Consider the following 16,605-nt stretch of genomic DNA (forward strand, 5'->3'; position numbering starts at 1 on the left):
CGTACCACTGGTACATAACCCCAGTTCCAGTTAGAGTACAACGACCGTCCACTTGACATCCGTTAGTGTCGTACACAATACCGCAATACCGTGCCTGTACGTATCCCGTACATGTACAACGTAGAACAATATAATAAACCGTGAGACCCGCATCCCCATACCCCGTTCGATGGCTGGCGATTCCAGGAGCGCACGCGCTCGTCCACTCCTTGGAATTTTCGAGTCTTAAATATCTTATCAAACCATTTGTACCACGTGAGAAAAGTATAAAGGTGAAGTGATTCTGCTAGATAAATCAATCAAATAAAACATGTGCACATTTTCTTATCCAGTTATAGAACAGTACGGTTAGAAGCGTAGAACTCCGTTTGTCATGGAACTAATTAGCTCTGATCACAAGTTCGAGTAGTTCGAGGTATATCTATCCATCTAATATACTCCCTTCGTCTTAAGATAAATGTCTCAACTTTAGTATATTAGTAAGGTCACAGTCAAAAGAATATATACTAGCAAGGTAAACTTGCAATCCAAACAAGATCAATCTCATCGCCCTCGTCCGGCCCTGCATCGATCGATCGGGCTAACTGTCGCTGTACTCAGACTTGCAATGCAACCCTGGAGGGAATAAGATCATTACATGGCCCCTGCAAAAAATATGCTCTGCTTCCCTTCTACTCTTCCCAAAATTTTAAATTCCCTCACTCCACTCTCAACCTTTTAAATTCTCCACGAGCGCGCCATGCGCAAGCACACTGCATGCCCCTCCACTCTCGATCGACCATGGCCGAGCACTTCGCACAAGTTCTCCTCCTCTTCCTCCTGCTAGCCATCACTTCCCTTCCGATCTCCATGGCTTCGCTTCACAAGCTCCGTCTCTCAGCCTCCGAAGTTGCCGCGATCGAGGAGCGCGCGCCGCCTCCGCCGGACCAGCCCACCACCTTCTTCGAGGTGGACCGGCCGCACCGGCCACCGCCGGGCAGCTTCGGCCCATGCTCGACCGTGCTTCTCTCACACTCCTTCGCTTACACCTACACCAAGCCCCCGGTCACGGCCGCCTACTCCCCGCCGCCGTGCCTCGCCGCCGCGGGCGGGCACGCCTCGCTGATCTCCCTTGCCGTTCTTGAGTGGCGAGCCGCCTGCCGGGGCGTCCAGTACGATCGCATCTTCGGAGTCTGGCTCGGCGGCGCCGAGCTCCTCCGCGGCTGCACGGCTGAGCCACGAAGAAACGGCATCGAGTGGTCCGTGTCCAAAGATATCACCAAGTACGCGTCCCTCCTCGCCGCCCGCAACCCCTCCACCCTCGCCGTATACCTCGGCAATGTCGTCGACGAGCAGTACACCGGCGTGTACCACGCCAACCTCACGCTACACCTCTACTTCCGCCACCCGCCGCAGCCTCCGCAGCCCGGGCTGGGTCCCGCCGACGTCATCGTCCCCGTCTCGCGGAGCCTCCCTTTGAACGACGGCCTATGGTTCCAGATCCAGAACGGCGAGGACGTTGGGTCAGCGAGCCTCGCCGTGCCGACCAACGCCTACCGTGCCGTCCTCGAGGTGTACCTCTCGTACCACGCCCACGATGAGTTCTGGTACACCAACACGATCGGCAGCAACGGCCCCTTCCGCGAGGTCACCGTCAGCATCGACGGGGATCTCGTCGGCGCCGTCTGGCCGTTCCCGGTCATCTACACCGGCGGCATTAACCCCCTCCTCTGGCGCCCGATCACGGGGATCGGCTCGTTCAATCTCCCGTCTTACGATATCGAGATCACGCCTTTCTTGGAAAAATTGTTGGACGGCAAGGCGCACGAGTTTGGCCTGTCAGTGACCAACGCCAAGGACGCGTGGTTCATCGACGCCAACCTACACCTCTGGCTGGACCCCAGGGGAGCGCCGACGACAGCGAGCACCACCAGCTACGACGCGCCACCGCTGGACAGTACCACAGCGTTCCGGCCCGACGGCCCCGGCACCGAGTTCTACTACACGACGGCGTTCCGGCGCATCTCTGCCACGGGGTGGGTGCAAACGCCGTCCTACGGCAAGATCACGGCAACGTGGACGCAGAGGCTCAGCTACGACAACACGAACGAGGTCGAGGGCGACAGCCAGCAGGTGGTGAACCAGACGACCGAAGCGTACTCCGGCGTGCACGTCACGGACCGCGGCGGCATCGCGTACTCGCAAGAGGCGCAACAGAGCTTCCGGCTCGACGTGTTCGTGGGCGTGGTGAACGAGGCGTTCAACGGCTCGTACACGGTGGCGAGAGACGTCCGGCTGGGGTTCGCCGAGGAGAGGGTCGCCGCCGGCCGCGCGGGGTTCTTCTGCTCTCGGTCGCTTAGCAACGCGCAGGAGTGCGCTGTGAACGTGGACGTGGACGACGAAGGGGACGTGGTCGGGGTGTCGTCGGGCACGAGGCAGAACTACAGGTACGAGGCGACCGACGGGTGCTACTCCCGGGACGTGGCCAGCAGCGGTTATGGCATAGTCTCAGACCGCTCCGACGAGGTTTGCGTGAAGGGGTCGTTTCCTTCCGGTGTCGGCGCCGTGGCATCGCCGGCTTTGGCGCGTCGGACGAGCTCGTGACAAGCCGATCCAATGGTCAGCTGGACTATTCTAGTGTAAAACAATGCCAATGTGATGCATACTTTATACGACTGCTATACAATAATCAGAATGACAATCTCCAAAATGAAAAACAGAAAGAAGTTATAACAATAATAAAAGACTAAACGAGATGCACCCTCCATGATTTTGCTTGGAGTGCCTAGAACTCATCAGATGAGATATAATTTGGTCTCATTCACCTGAAAAACAAAAATATATACAAAGAAGTACCAACCCACGTCAGCACACACACGTCTTATAGCATCACATCCAATGGCTATAAAGGTGAATGAGACATAACTAGAACTTGGCTAGATGAGTTCTAGCAAAATCGTTTTGGTTTCTCATATTTTGGGACCAATGGGTAGAACCACATGGTTGTACCCGAGCCCACGACGGATCACACCAGAAGTTTGGCAGTTGTGTGTCTCGTACAGGCGGAACCACATGGTTGTACCCGAGCCCATAACGGATCACACCAGAAGTTTGGTAGTTGTGTGTCTCGTACAGGCGGAGTATTCTTTCAGTTAGAGGCAATATTTCGTTGATAACGAAGCTCTTATGATGATTTTATCAATCTTAAGATCAATGATCAGCCTTTTGGAGGTGCTAATAGGAGTAAAATATGCGTGCGTCGAGTTGATTCGGGCGCAAGATCCCAACTGATCGATCTACTCTTCTCTTATGAAGGAAATCAGACACCTCATTCTTGAGTATATGATTATTAGGAAGTATATGATAGACTAGGATTTGGTCATGCCTTGTTTTGTATCCCACGAGGCTTAAGCAGTACAATCAACTATTTCACCAATCCCTCTATCCCTTCTAACATGGTATCAGCCTAACCGATCCAACCCTAGCCGTTGCCTGCCGCTCCGCCTCACGCGCCGCCCCCGGGACGGTCGGCCTCCATGACCGCCGCTGGGGACCGCGCCGCCCGTACCTAGGGTCCATCCGCCGGTTGTGTTGACCGCCTGTCCTAGCGAGTCTTTTCCCGAGTCCTTGCTCCAGGTTTTTTTCTCTCTTGCCGGTCGTTTTGATCGGTGCTTTCTTTTTGGTTTTCCGATCTAAGATCGGCTGGCGTCGTACGCCACCGTCATCGACCTCCGCGCGCCTCTGGTACGACTTTGGCATCGACTACACCGATGTCTTCTTTGACTCGGCGGCCCGAAAAGGCCGTCGTCCGCGCATCCGCCAGCCGTCACCGCCATGATCTGATCGAGACATCTGCATCCATTTCACCTCATCCACGGCACGGCTGCCCCAGCTTCGTGCATGCACCACGTGACGTGCAACGGCAGCGCATGCGCTGCCTTGGACGTCCCCTACCGTGTGCCATGCAAGCGTTGTTGGCTCTAGTGTGGCCCGCCGCTTGCCCCGGACCACACGTCCGTACAGGTCTTAGTTGCAAGTTGTGTCCCATGTAGGCATGCTGCTTAGGGCATGTACAATGGTGCTATTTTAGGAGCGCCAAGTAGGATAAATGATGAGGTGGAGGAGAGGGACCTCATAAGCAAAGGCTTGTCTTCTCTTATTTAAGAGAAGACAAGAGATAATCTCTTAGCATAATATGTCTCACCATGTTTTTAGGAATAACTAGTTATTGAAGATAAGGTTAAGAGATGACCCGTTGTAGAGATTTTTCTTGTCATCTCTAAATTACATGCAAGACTTAAAATAAAAGTATCTTATCAACCATTGTACATATGCCCTTATGTGGTTGTACGTTTCCAATCGGCCTTCATATATGGTATGTGTTCGGGTCGGTTGCATGCTCCTACTACGTCAGTCCGCAGCTGCATATGGTGGTCGCTCGTGTTCCCGCGTTCGGTCGTACTTATCACGCTGAGCAGTGTTCCCGAATTTGAGTGGTCACATTGATCACCTGTCTACCGCTCCGCTTCATTAGCGTCATGCGACCGACCAGGCTCGTCGCTTGCGCGCGCCTTCACAGGTCCCGTGAAAAGCGTCCTTCAGCTCGCCCCTCCAGCGATCGAGGAACGGGCTGCCACTGCGTCGCCTCGTCGGGCCGCAGTGCCGCCGCCCCGTGGTTCTTGCTACTTCTTGAGCTTGTGTTGGTTTTTCCCTTGGAGAGGAAATGGTGATGCAGCAAAGTATAAGTATTTTCCTCAGTTTGAGAACCAAGGTATCAATCCAGTAGGAGACAATGCACAAATCACCGAGTACATGCACAAACAATCAAAGAAACTTGTCCCCAACGCGATAAAGGGGTAGCCAATCCCTTCGCGGTTACTTGCAAAAGTGAGATTTGATGGAGATAGATAAACGATAAAGTAAATAGTTTTGGTATTTTTGGTTTATCGATTGGAAAGTAAAAGATTGCAAGAATAGTAGACCGGAAACTAAGATTGTAGATCGGAAATTTATATGATGGAAAATAGACCCCGGGGCCATAGGTTTAACTAGAGGCTTCTCTCGAGATAGAAAATAATACGGTGGGTGAACAAATTACTGCTGAGCAATTGATAGAAAAGCGCAATGTTATGACGATATCTAAGGCAATGATCATGAATATATGCATCATGTCCGTGTCAAGTAGACTGACTCCTACCTGCATCTACTACTATTACTCCACAATCGACCGATATCCAGCATGCATCTAGAGTATTAAGTTCGTAAAGAACGGAGTAACGTATTAAGTAAGATGACATGATGTAGAGGAATTAACTCAAGCAATATGATGAAAACCCCATCTTTTTATCCTCGATGGCAACAATACAATACGTGCCTTGCCGCCCCTACTGTCACTAGGAAAGGACACCGCAAGATTGAACCCAAAGCTAAGCACTTCTCCCATTGCAATAAAAACCAATTTAGTTGGCCAAACCAAACCAATAGTTCGAGGAGACTTGCAAAGATGTCAAATCATGCATATAAGAATTCAGAGAAGATTCAAATAATATTCATAGATAAGCTGATCATAAATCCACAATTCATCGGATCTCGGCAAACACACCGCAAAAAAGTATTACGTCGAATAGGTCTCTAAGAACATCGAGGAGAACATTGTATTGAGAATCAAAGAGAGAGAAGAAGTCATCTAGCTACTAGCTGTGGACCCGTAGGTCTGTGGTAAACTACTCACGCTTCATCGGAAGGGCAATGGTGTTGATGTAGAAGCCCTCCATGGTCGAATCCCCCTCCGGCAGGACGCCGGAAATGGTCCCTAGATGGGATCTCATGGGTACAGAAGGTTGCGGTGGTGGAAAAGTGTTTTCGTGGATGCCTCTATTGGTTTGGGGATATATGAGAATATATAGGCGAAAGAATTAGGTTAGGAGGTGCACGAGGGGCCCACAAGGGTGGGGGCGAGCCCTACCCCCTAGGCGCGCCCTCCGTCCTTGTGGCCGCCTCGTGGCTCTTCTGACTTCATCTCCAAGTCTCCTGGTTGTCTTCTGGTCCAAGAAAAATCATCGCGAAGGTTTCATTCCGTTTGGACTCCGTTTGGTACCCCTTTTCTGCAAAACTCAAAAACAGGGGGAAAACAGGAACTGACACTAGGCTCTAGGTTAATAGGTTAGTCCCAAAAATAATATAAAATAGCATATTAATGCATATAGATCATCCAAAATAGATAATATAATAGCATGGAACAATCAAAAATTATAGATACGTTGGAGACGTATCAAGCATCCCCAAGCTTAATTCATGCTCGTCCTCGAGTAGGTAAATGATAAAAACATAATTTTGATGCGAAATGCTACCTAACATATTTATCCATGTAATTTTCTTTATTGTGGCATGAATATTTAGGTCCATAATATTCAAAACAAAAGTTTAATATTGACATAGAAATAATAATACTTCAAGCATACTAATAAGGCAATTATGTCTTGTAAAAATAACATGGCCAAAGAAAGCTTATCCCTACAAAATCATATAGTCTGGCAATGCTCCATCTTCATCACACAAAATATTCAAATCATGCACAACCCCGGTTTCAGCCAAGCAATTGTTTCATACTTTAGTATTTTCAAACTTTTTTAACTTTCACGCAATACGTGAGCGTCAGCCATGGACATATCACTATAGGTACAATGGTGGTTGTGGAGAAGAAAAAAAAGAGGGAGAAAGTCTCACATCAACTAGGCGTATAACCGGGCTATGGAGATGCCCATCAATAGATATCAATGTGAGTGAGTAGGGATTGCCATGCAACGGATGCACTAGAGTTATAAGTTTATCAAAGCTAAAAAAGAAAAACTAAGTGGGTGTGCATCCAACTTGCTTGCTCATGAAGACCTAGGTTAATTTGAGGAAGCCCATCATTGGAATGTACAAGCCAAGTTCTATAATGAAAAATTCCCACTAGTATATGAAAGTGACAAAATAGGAGACTCTCTATCATGAAGATCATGGTTCTACTTTGAAGCACAAGTGTAGAAAAAGGATAGTAACATTGCCCCTTCTCTCTTTTTCTCTCATTTTTTTTCTTCTTTGGCTTCTTTGGCCTCTTTTTTTATTTGGCTTCTTTGGCCTCTTTTCTTTATTTCCTCACATAGGACAAAGCTCTAATAATGATGATCATCACACTTCTATTTACTTACAACTCAAGAATTACAACTCGATACTTAGAACAAAATATGACTCTATTGAATGCCTCTGGCGGTGTACCGAGATGTGCAATGAATCAAGAGTGACATGTATGAAAGAATTATGAAAGGTGGCTTTGCCACAAATACGATGTCAACTACATGATCATGCAAATCAATATGACAATGACGAAACGTGTCATAAAAAATAGAACGGTGGGAAGTTGCATGGCAATATATCTCGGAATGGCTATGGAAATGCCATAATAGGTAGGTATGGTGGCTGTTTTGAGGAAGATATATGGTGGGTGTATGGTACCGGTGAAAGTTGTGCGGCACAAGAGAGGCTAGCAATGGTGGAAGGGTGAGAGTGCGTATAATCCATGGACTCAACATTAGTCATAAAGAACTCACATACTTATTGCAAAAATATATTAGTCGTCGAAACCAATCACTATGCGCATGCACCTAGGGGAAGGGTTGGTAGGAGTTAACCATCACGCGACCCGACCTCCACACAAAGGATGACAATCAAAAATACCTGCATACTCCAACTTCGTTACATAACGGTTCACCATACGTGCATGGTACGAGAATCACACACCTCAACACAAGTATTACTCAAATTCACAATTACTCCACTAGCATGACTCTAATATCATCATCTTCATATCTCAAAACAATCATTAGGAATCAAACTTCTCATAGTATTCAATGCACTTTATATGAAAGTTTTTATTATATCCCTCTTGGATGCCTATCATATTAGGACTAAATTTATAACCAAAGCAAATTACCATGCTGTTTACAGACTCTCCAAATAATATAAGTGAAGCATGAGAGTTCATCAATTTCTATAAAATAAAACAATCGCCGTGCTCTAAAAAGATATAAGTGAAGTACTAGAGCAAACTTGCCTAGCTCAAAAGATATAAGTGAAGCACATAGAGTATTCTAACAAATCACGATTCATGCGTGTCCCTCTCAAAAGGTGTGTACAGCAAGGATGATTGTGGCAAACTAAAAAGCAAAGACTCAAAGCATACAAGACGCTTCAAGCAAAACACATATCATGTGGTGCATAAAAATATAGTCTCAAGTAAAGTTACCGGTAGACGAAGACTAAAGAGGGGATGCTTTCCGGGGCATCCCCAATCTTAGGCTCTTGGTTGCACTTGAATATTACCTTGGGGTGCCTTGGGCATCCCCAAGCTTAGGCTCTTGCCACTCCTTATTCCATAGTCCATCAAATCCTTACCCTAAACTTGAAAACTTCACAACACAAAACTCAGCAGAAGATCTCATAATCTCTGTTAGTATAAGAAAATAAATCACCACTTTATGGTACTGTCGTGAACTCATTCTTTATTTATATTGGTGTAATATCTACTGTATTCCAACTTTTCCAAGGTTCATACCCCCCGATACTACCCATAGATTCATCAAAATAAGCAAACAACACATATTAAAACAGAATCTGTCAAAAACAACACAGTCTATAGCAATCTGTAACTCTCGAATACTTCTGTAACTCAAACAATTCTGACATATTAGGACAACCTGGGCAATTTGTGTACCAATACAGAGCAAAAAGAATCAGATCAAAATCACATTTCAATATAATCCAGGAAATTATTTACTGGGCGCAAAAGTTTTTGTTTTTAGCAGGATCAGAACAACTATCACCGGAAGCTATCCCAAAGGTCTTACTTGGCACAAACACTAATTAAAACACAAAACCACATCTAACTGGAGGCTAGGTGGATTACTCAAAGCAAAAAAGGAACAAAAAGCAAAAAAACAAAAATAAAACTGAGTTGCCTTCCAACCAGCGCTATCGTTTAACGCCCTTAGTTAGGCATAAAAACACGAATAGATCTAGGTATTGTCATCATTGGTATGCAATCCATAAGTAGCTCTCATAATAGATTCATATGGCAATTTAATTTTCTTTCTAGGAAAGTGTTCCATGCCCTTCCTTAATAGAAATTGAAATCTAATGTTTCCTTCTTTCGTATCAATTATTGTACCAATTCTTCTAAGGAAAGGTCTACCAAGAATAATAGGACATGTAGGATTGCAATCTATATCAAGAACAATGAAATCTACGGGCACATAATTCCTATTTGCAACAATGAGAATATCATTAATCCTTCCCATAGGTTTTTTAATAGTGGAATCCGCAAGATGCAAATTTAAAGAACAATCGTCAAATTCACGGAAACATAACACATCGCACAAAGTTTTTGAAATTGTGGAAACGCTAGCACCCAAATCACACAAAGCATGGCACTCATAATTTTTAATCTTAATATTAATAGTAGGTTCCCACTCATCATAAAGTTTTATAGGGATAGAAACTTCCAATTCAAGCTTTTCCTCAAAAGATTGCATCATAGCATCAACGATATGTTTACTAAAAACTTTGTTTTAATTATAAGCATGATGAGAATTCAACATGGATTGCAACAAGGAAATACAATCTATTAAAGAACAATTATCATAATTAAATTCCTTGAAATCCAAAGGAGTGGGTTCATTGCTACTTAAAGTTTTGACCTCTCCAATCCCACTTTTATTATTTTTTGCATCGAGATCTAAAAAATCTGAATCATTGGGACGCCTTTTAACTAAAGTTGACTCGTCTCCAGTCTCATCTTTATCAAGATTTATATTGGAAAACAAAGATTCAATAGGAGTCACATCAATCACTTTAAGATCTTCATCATTATTTCACGAAAACTAGAAGAACACGCTTTTTCAAACAAATCTCGTTTAGCACGCATCTTAGCGATTCTTTCTTTACACTCATCAATGGAAATTGTCATGGCTTTCCAAGACTCATCAATATCATGCTTGGGTGGAATAGATCTAAGTTTTAAAGAATCAACATCAAGAGAAACTCTATCCATGTTCCTAGCCAAATCATCAATCTTGAGATATTTTTCTTTAATCAAAGCATTGAAATTCTTTTGCGAACTCATAAATTCTTTAACACTCATCTCAAAATCAGAGGGCGTCTTATTAAAGTTTCTATAAGAATTATTGTAGGAATTACCATAATTATTAGAGGGATTACTAGGAAATGGCCTAGGATTAAAGTTACCTCTATACGTATTACCAAAATTGTTCCTACCAACAAAATTCACATCCATAGATTCATTATTATTCTCAATCAAAGTGGAAAAAGACATATCATTAGGATCAATATAAGCTCTCTTACTAGCAAATAATTTCAAAATTTCATCCATTTTTTCACTCAAAACATTAATTTCTTCAATTGCATGCACTTTTTTACTAGTGGAAGATCTTTCGGTGTGTCATCGAGAATAATTAACCATAATATTATCTAGGAGTTTAGTAGCCTCTCCTAAAGTAATTTTCGTAAAAGTGCCTCCCGCGGATGAATCTAAAAGATTTCTACAAGCAAAATTCAATCCGGCATAAAAAATTTGTATAATCATCCACAAATTAAAACCATGAGTAGGGCAATTTTGTATCATCAATTTCATCATCTCCCAAGATTATGAAACATGTTCGTGATCATGTTGCTTAAAATTCATAATATTGTTCCTAAGGGAGATGATCTTAGCGGGAGGAAAATACTTAGAGATGAAAGCACCTTTACACTTGTTCCATGAATCAATACTAATTTTAGGCAAATATGAAAACCAAGTTTTAGCACGATCTCTAAGTGAAAACGGAAATAGCTTCAATTTAAAAATATCATTATCCACATCATTCTTTCTTTGCATGTCACACAAATCAACAAAATTGTTTAGATAGGATGCGGCATCTTCACTAGGAAGGCCAGAAAATTGATTTTTCATAACCAGATTCAGCAAAGCGGCATTAATTTCAGAAGATTCCGCACTAGTGGCGGGAGCAATCAGAGTACTAGTGAAATCAATGTTATTGGTGTTGGAAAAATCACACAATTTGGTATTCTCTTGAGCCATCGGGACAAAGCAAGCAATCCAGCACACGAGCACACAAAAAGCAAGCTAAAAAGACCAACGAAAGAGGGGCGAAGAAAAGGCAAATCTTTTCAAAAATCATTTTAGAAGTGGGGGAGAGGAAAATGAGAGGCGAATGGCGAATAATGTAATGCAAAAGATGAGAGTTTATGATGGGTACTTGGTATGTCTTGACTTGGTGTAGATCTCTCCAGCAACGGCGCCAGAAATTCTTCCTGCTACTTCTTGAGCTTGCGTTGGTTTTTCCCTTGAAGAGGAAAGGGTGATGCACCAAAGTAGAGATAAGTATTTCCCTAAGTTTGAGAACCAAGGTATCAATCTAGTAGGAGACAATGCACAAATCACCGAATACCTACACAAACAATCAAACAAACTTGCACCCAACGCAATAAAGGGATTGTCAATCCCTTCACGGTTACTTGCAAAAGTGAGATCTGATAGAGATAGATAAATGATAAAGAAAATATTTTTGGTATTTTTGGTTTATAGATCAAAAAGTATAAGATTGCAAGAATAGTAGATTGGAAACTAAGATTGTAGATCGGAAACTTGTATGATGGAAAATAGACTCAGGGGCCATAGGTTTCACTAGAGGCTTCTCTCAAGATAGAAAATAATATGGTGGGTGAACAAATTACTGCCGAGCAATTGATAGAAAAGCGCAAAGTTATGACGATATCTAAGGCAATGATCATGAATATAGGCATCACGTCCGTATCAAGTAGACTGACTCCTGCCTGCATCTACTACTATTACTCCACACATCGACCGCTATCTAGCATGCATCTAGAGTATTAAGTTCATAAAGAACGGAGTAATGCATTAAGTAAGATGACATGATGTAGAGGAATTAACTCAAGCAATATGATGAAAACCCCATCTTTTTATCCTCGATGGCAACAATACAATACGTGCCTTGCTGCCCTACTCACTACGAAAGCCGCAAGATTGAACCCAAAGCTAAGCACTTCTCCCAGTGCAATAAAAACCAATCTAGTTGGCCAAACCAAACCGATAATTCAAAGAGACTTGCAAAGATATCAAATCATCCATATAAGAATTCAGAGAAGATTCAAATAATATTCATAGATAAGCTTGTAAGGGCATATTTATCCCCAAGGTGTTTTGGTGATTGATGACCATGCTTTTGCGGACTAATCGTGTGCGTTGAGTTTTTCAGAGATTCATCCGTTGGCATGAGACGATTCCCTCCCCTCGGTGTTTTTATTCAAGAGGGTGTAGCTCCTTCGTTTCTCTGTTGGTGGACTAGTTTCGTAGGAGTCACCGTACTATCAAGAGGGGATCCGCTTTGGTAAGGCTAGGGTGGAATCAACACGTACACATCCTTATCACACCCGCTGTTCCTTTTCGCATCGTTGGAGCTCTCTTTCCTCTCCTTGCCTTCCCTGACATGTTCCAGCGGTAGTACCGCGATCCTCAATGGTAGTACCGCCGAAGCACATCAAGCGGTAGTACCGCTTGCTGTCTTCGGCCGTAGTACCGTTGAGGGTCCGGGCTTCTACCGCCTCGACTCGAGACCTCTGTTTTTTGTGTCGGGTTGTGCGGTACTAGTAGCGGCAGTAGTGGCGGTAGTACCGCTCCAAGCGGTAGTACCGCCCTTACTTCTGCGGTAGTACTGCTCTGGGCCCAGGTCCTTGCTATCCTCGTGTGCGCGGTAGTACTGCTGGGAGGGAACGGTAGTACCGCTGGCTCAGCGGTAGTACCACCCTGCCCAAGCGGTAGTACCGCTCTGTGTGTGGCTTCTTGGGGAGGTAAAGGTTGGATTGTTCCCCCCACTATATAAAGGGGTCTTCTTCCCAAAGTTGACTTACCTCTTCCCCCAAAAGCTCCATTGTTGCTCCAAGTTCCATTTTTGCCCGATCTCTCTCCCTAGCCAATCAAACTTGTTGATTTGCTCGGGATAGGTTGAGAAGGCCCCGATCTACACTTCCACCAAGAGATATTTGATTCCCCCACTAATCCCTAGCGGATCTTGTTACTCTTGGGTGTTTGAGCACCCTAGACGGTTGAGGTCACCTCGGAGCCATAGTCCATTGTGGTGAAGCTTCGTCGTGTCGTTGGGAGCCTCCAATTGAGTTGTGGAGATAGCCCCAACCTTGTTTGTAAAGGTTCGGTCACCGCCTTCAAGGGCACCAATAGTGGAATCATGGCATCTCGCATTGTGTGAGGGCGTGAGGAGAATACGGTGGCCCTAGTGGCTTCTTGGGGAGAATTGTGCCTCCACACCGCTCTAACGGAGTCGTACTTCCCTTTAAAAGGAAGGAACTTCGGTAACACTCCATCGGCTCAACTCTTGGTTAACTCACGCCTTTACTTGTGCAAGCTTTTTGTATTGTATCCCTTGCTTGCTTGTGCACTTATTGTTGTTGCATCATATAGGTTGTTCACCTAGTTGCATATTTAGACAACCTACTTTGATGCAAAGTTTAATTTGTTAAAGAAAAGCTAAAAATTGTTAGTTGCCTATTCACCCCCCCCCCCTCTAGTCAACTATATCGATCCTTTCAATTGGTATCAGAGCCTCGTCTCTTTATTAAGGACTTTGCCGTCCGAAGAGTATGGTTGACACCGTAGACCATGGGGAGGAGGAGCACTCCGGTGTGAATCCGATCTCGTCTACGGGTGATGGGGAAACCACGGTGTCCCGTGAGGAATTCAATGTGGCCTTGGACACATTGAAAACCTCCATGACAACCACGGTTTTTTTGACTGTGAACTGTGGGGTAAAACCCCCACAACATATCAAAACTTTATTAAAACTAGACAACAGTTACAACAACATGATTACAAGAGGTAACCGAAAGGAAAGAAGAAAAACAAAATAAAGAAAAGGCTAAAACTTAAGGTGGCAAGAAAGAAATCCACTTGAGTAACTCATCCTTGTAGCCAGATTTGATTCTATGCTGCATGAGAGTTATGTCATGCCTGAAAGCTCCTCTCCATTTATTGAAAATTGCCCTCTCACCTCTGAACACCTTGGCATTTCTGATGATCCAGATATTCCAGCAGGCAATAAATACTACTTCAGTGAAAAAGGGCTTATCAAAACTTCTCCTTGCCTGGATGACTAGTTCAGACATTGAAGTTCCAGCCGACCAATCAATCTGCAAATAATTCCAAACTCTGACACTGAAGTTGTAGTTGAAAAAGAGATGGTCTCTGGTTTCTCTCACTTGAAGGGGGCATAGCCTACAAGTAACACCATCATCCATGTGCCAGTGCCTTCTATCAACCATATCCTTAGTGTTGAGTCTGTCCATGATGAGCATCCATGCAAAAACCTTGATCTTGATAGTGCAAGAGGATTTCCAGATCCAGCACAGCAAGTGGTTGAATGTTTCAATCTGAAAAACATGACCATAGAACAGCTTAGGTTTGTAAACCTTTGAAAAGCCCTGCCATAACCATAAATCCTTACAAGTGTCATCTCTTCCATGGGAGACTAACATATTTCTTATAAAGTTTAACTCATCAAAAGCTTGAGCAGACAAAGGTAGGTGGAAGTGTTGGTATAAGTCCATTGAATTAAAGATGTCCTTGACCAAAATCCATGGATCCTTGGCAAAAGAGAATAATCTTGGGAATCTAGACTGCAAGCTAGAAACTTCATTGCCAAGATTCCAATTATCAGACAAAAAAAGGGCAGTGTCCCCAGCATTGAATTGCACCCATGAGCAGTCCCTAAAATTCTGCAAGACCTTGCAAATATCCTTCCACCAAAAAGAGCCACAAGAAGTTGTTCCTTGGGGCATTCCATCATGATAATATGAATCCCAAATTAAGGACACCCAAGGGAGGTCTTTCCTGTTGAGAAAGTTACTAGCATGCTTGAGAAGCAAAGCCACATTTTGAACACCCAGGTTCAAAATACCAAGACCACCCTTGTTTTTTGGTCTACAAATCAAATCCCAAGCAGCAAGAGATGGAGCAGGCTCCTCCCTATTTTTTCTCCACAGACATTGTCTTTGAATTCTTTCCAGCTGCTTGAGGATTCCAGCAGGAACAGCCAGGCTTCCCATAAAGAAGATTGGCATGGAAGACAAAGCAGAATTTAAGAACTGCAGTCTCTCACCTTGATTAAGGAATGAGGAGCTGGCAGTCATTCTCCTCTCCATACAATCCACAAGAGGCATAAAGTCCACCATCTTCGGCCTTGTAGTACCCACAGGCAAACCAAGGTAAGTAAAAGGCATCTTTCCAATTTGGCATCCAAAAGCATAAGCAAGATCTGTCATGACTGCATTTTCAACATTTATAGGAATGATAAAAGATTTACGGTAGTTGACATCAAGACCTGTGGACAGAGAGAACACCAACAGCATATCCTTCAGTGCTAGAAGTTGTTGCCTGTCAGCAGGGAGGATGATCAGAGTATCATCAGCATATTGAATGATAGGGTAGTCTTGATCATGGCAGGGAATAGGTAGCTTTAGGATCCCCTTGCTGAACATATCATTAATCACTGTTTGCAGAAGATCAGCAGCTATTACAAAGAGGAGAGGAGAAACAGGGTCCCCCTGTCTAACTCCTTTTTTGCAAATAAACTTCCTCCCAGGCACACCATTCAGGAGGACAGAAGAAGTACCAGTGGCAAGTAGCTGCTTCATCCATAGGATCCACTTTTCATTAAAACATTTGTGCCTTAGGATTTGGAAGATAGCTTCATGCTCAACAGAGTCAAAAGCCTTCTCAAAGTCCAATTTGAGAATCACAATTGGCCTCTTTGACTGATGGCATTGATGCAGATACTCAAAGGTCCAACCAATGCAGTCCTGGATTGTTCTGCTCTTAATTAAACCATACTGATTCTTATGAATGCATTTCATGATTATCCTCTGAAACCTATTGGTAGTCATCTTAGAAAGGAATTTCAGACCCATGCTTGTGAGAGAAATAGGCCTATAGTCTCCCACTTCCTCCGGTGAGAGTTTCTTGGGTATCAGAGTAATGAAAGAACTATTAATGTTGTCCAGCATTGCAGTCCCCTCATGAAAAGCATGAGCCAGATCATAGAAATCACTTGAAATAATGTGCCAGCACCTCTTGAAGAATAGACCATTAAAGCCATCAGGTCCAGGTGCTTTATCCACAGGCATATGCTTGACCACATCATCCATTTCCTCTTTTTCAAAAGGTTTAGTAAGCACATCCAGGCCATCCACTAGAGTTATTAGAGATGCTAAATCAAAACCCATTACAATCCCTATAGAAGTGCCCATTCTGTTCTTAAAACAGCTCCAAATAATTCCAGCCATTTGATCATGGTCAGAGACCACAGAGCCATCAGGTAATTTAAGATTAGCAATTGAATTTCTCCTGTGCCTCTCAGTGGCCATGGCATGAAAAAACTTGGTGTTCTCACCCCCAACCTTAATATACCTGATAGTGCATCTCTTTTTCCAGTACATGCAGTGCAGGTGCAAAAGCTTTTCCAAATGGACCTTCACAAT

At 44.0% G+C, this 16,605-nt stretch overlaps 1 protein-coding gene across 1 annotated transcript; it reads left to right on the top strand.

Annotated features, from left to right (window-relative positions):
- The first annotated feature begins 768 nt into the window (after positions 1-768).
- Positions 769-2,719, top strand: LOC119275451 (peptide-N4-(N-acetyl-beta-glucosaminyl)asparagine amidase A-like). The gene has a single exon (XM_037556301.1). It carries the CDS (start codon positions 781-783, stop codon positions 2,581-2,583), a length of 1,803 nt encoding a protein of 600 aa, XP_037412198.1. The 5' UTR covers positions 769-780; the 3' UTR covers positions 2,584-2,719.
- The last annotated feature ends 13,886 nt before the right edge of the window (positions 2,720-16,605 follow it).

Source organism: Triticum dicoccoides, chromosome 3B (assembly GCF_002162155.2).
Source record: "Triticum dicoccoides isolate Atlit2015 ecotype Zavitan chromosome 3B, WEW_v2.0, whole genome shotgun sequence".
Taxonomy (NCBI): domain Eukaryota; kingdom Viridiplantae; phylum Streptophyta; class Magnoliopsida; order Poales; family Poaceae; genus Triticum; species Triticum dicoccoides.

Coding starts and splice junctions, on each gene's coding strand:
- LOC119275451 (XM_037556301.1), top strand. CDS start 781: ATGGCCGAGCACTTCGCACAAGTTCTCCTCCTCTTCCTCCTGCTAGCC.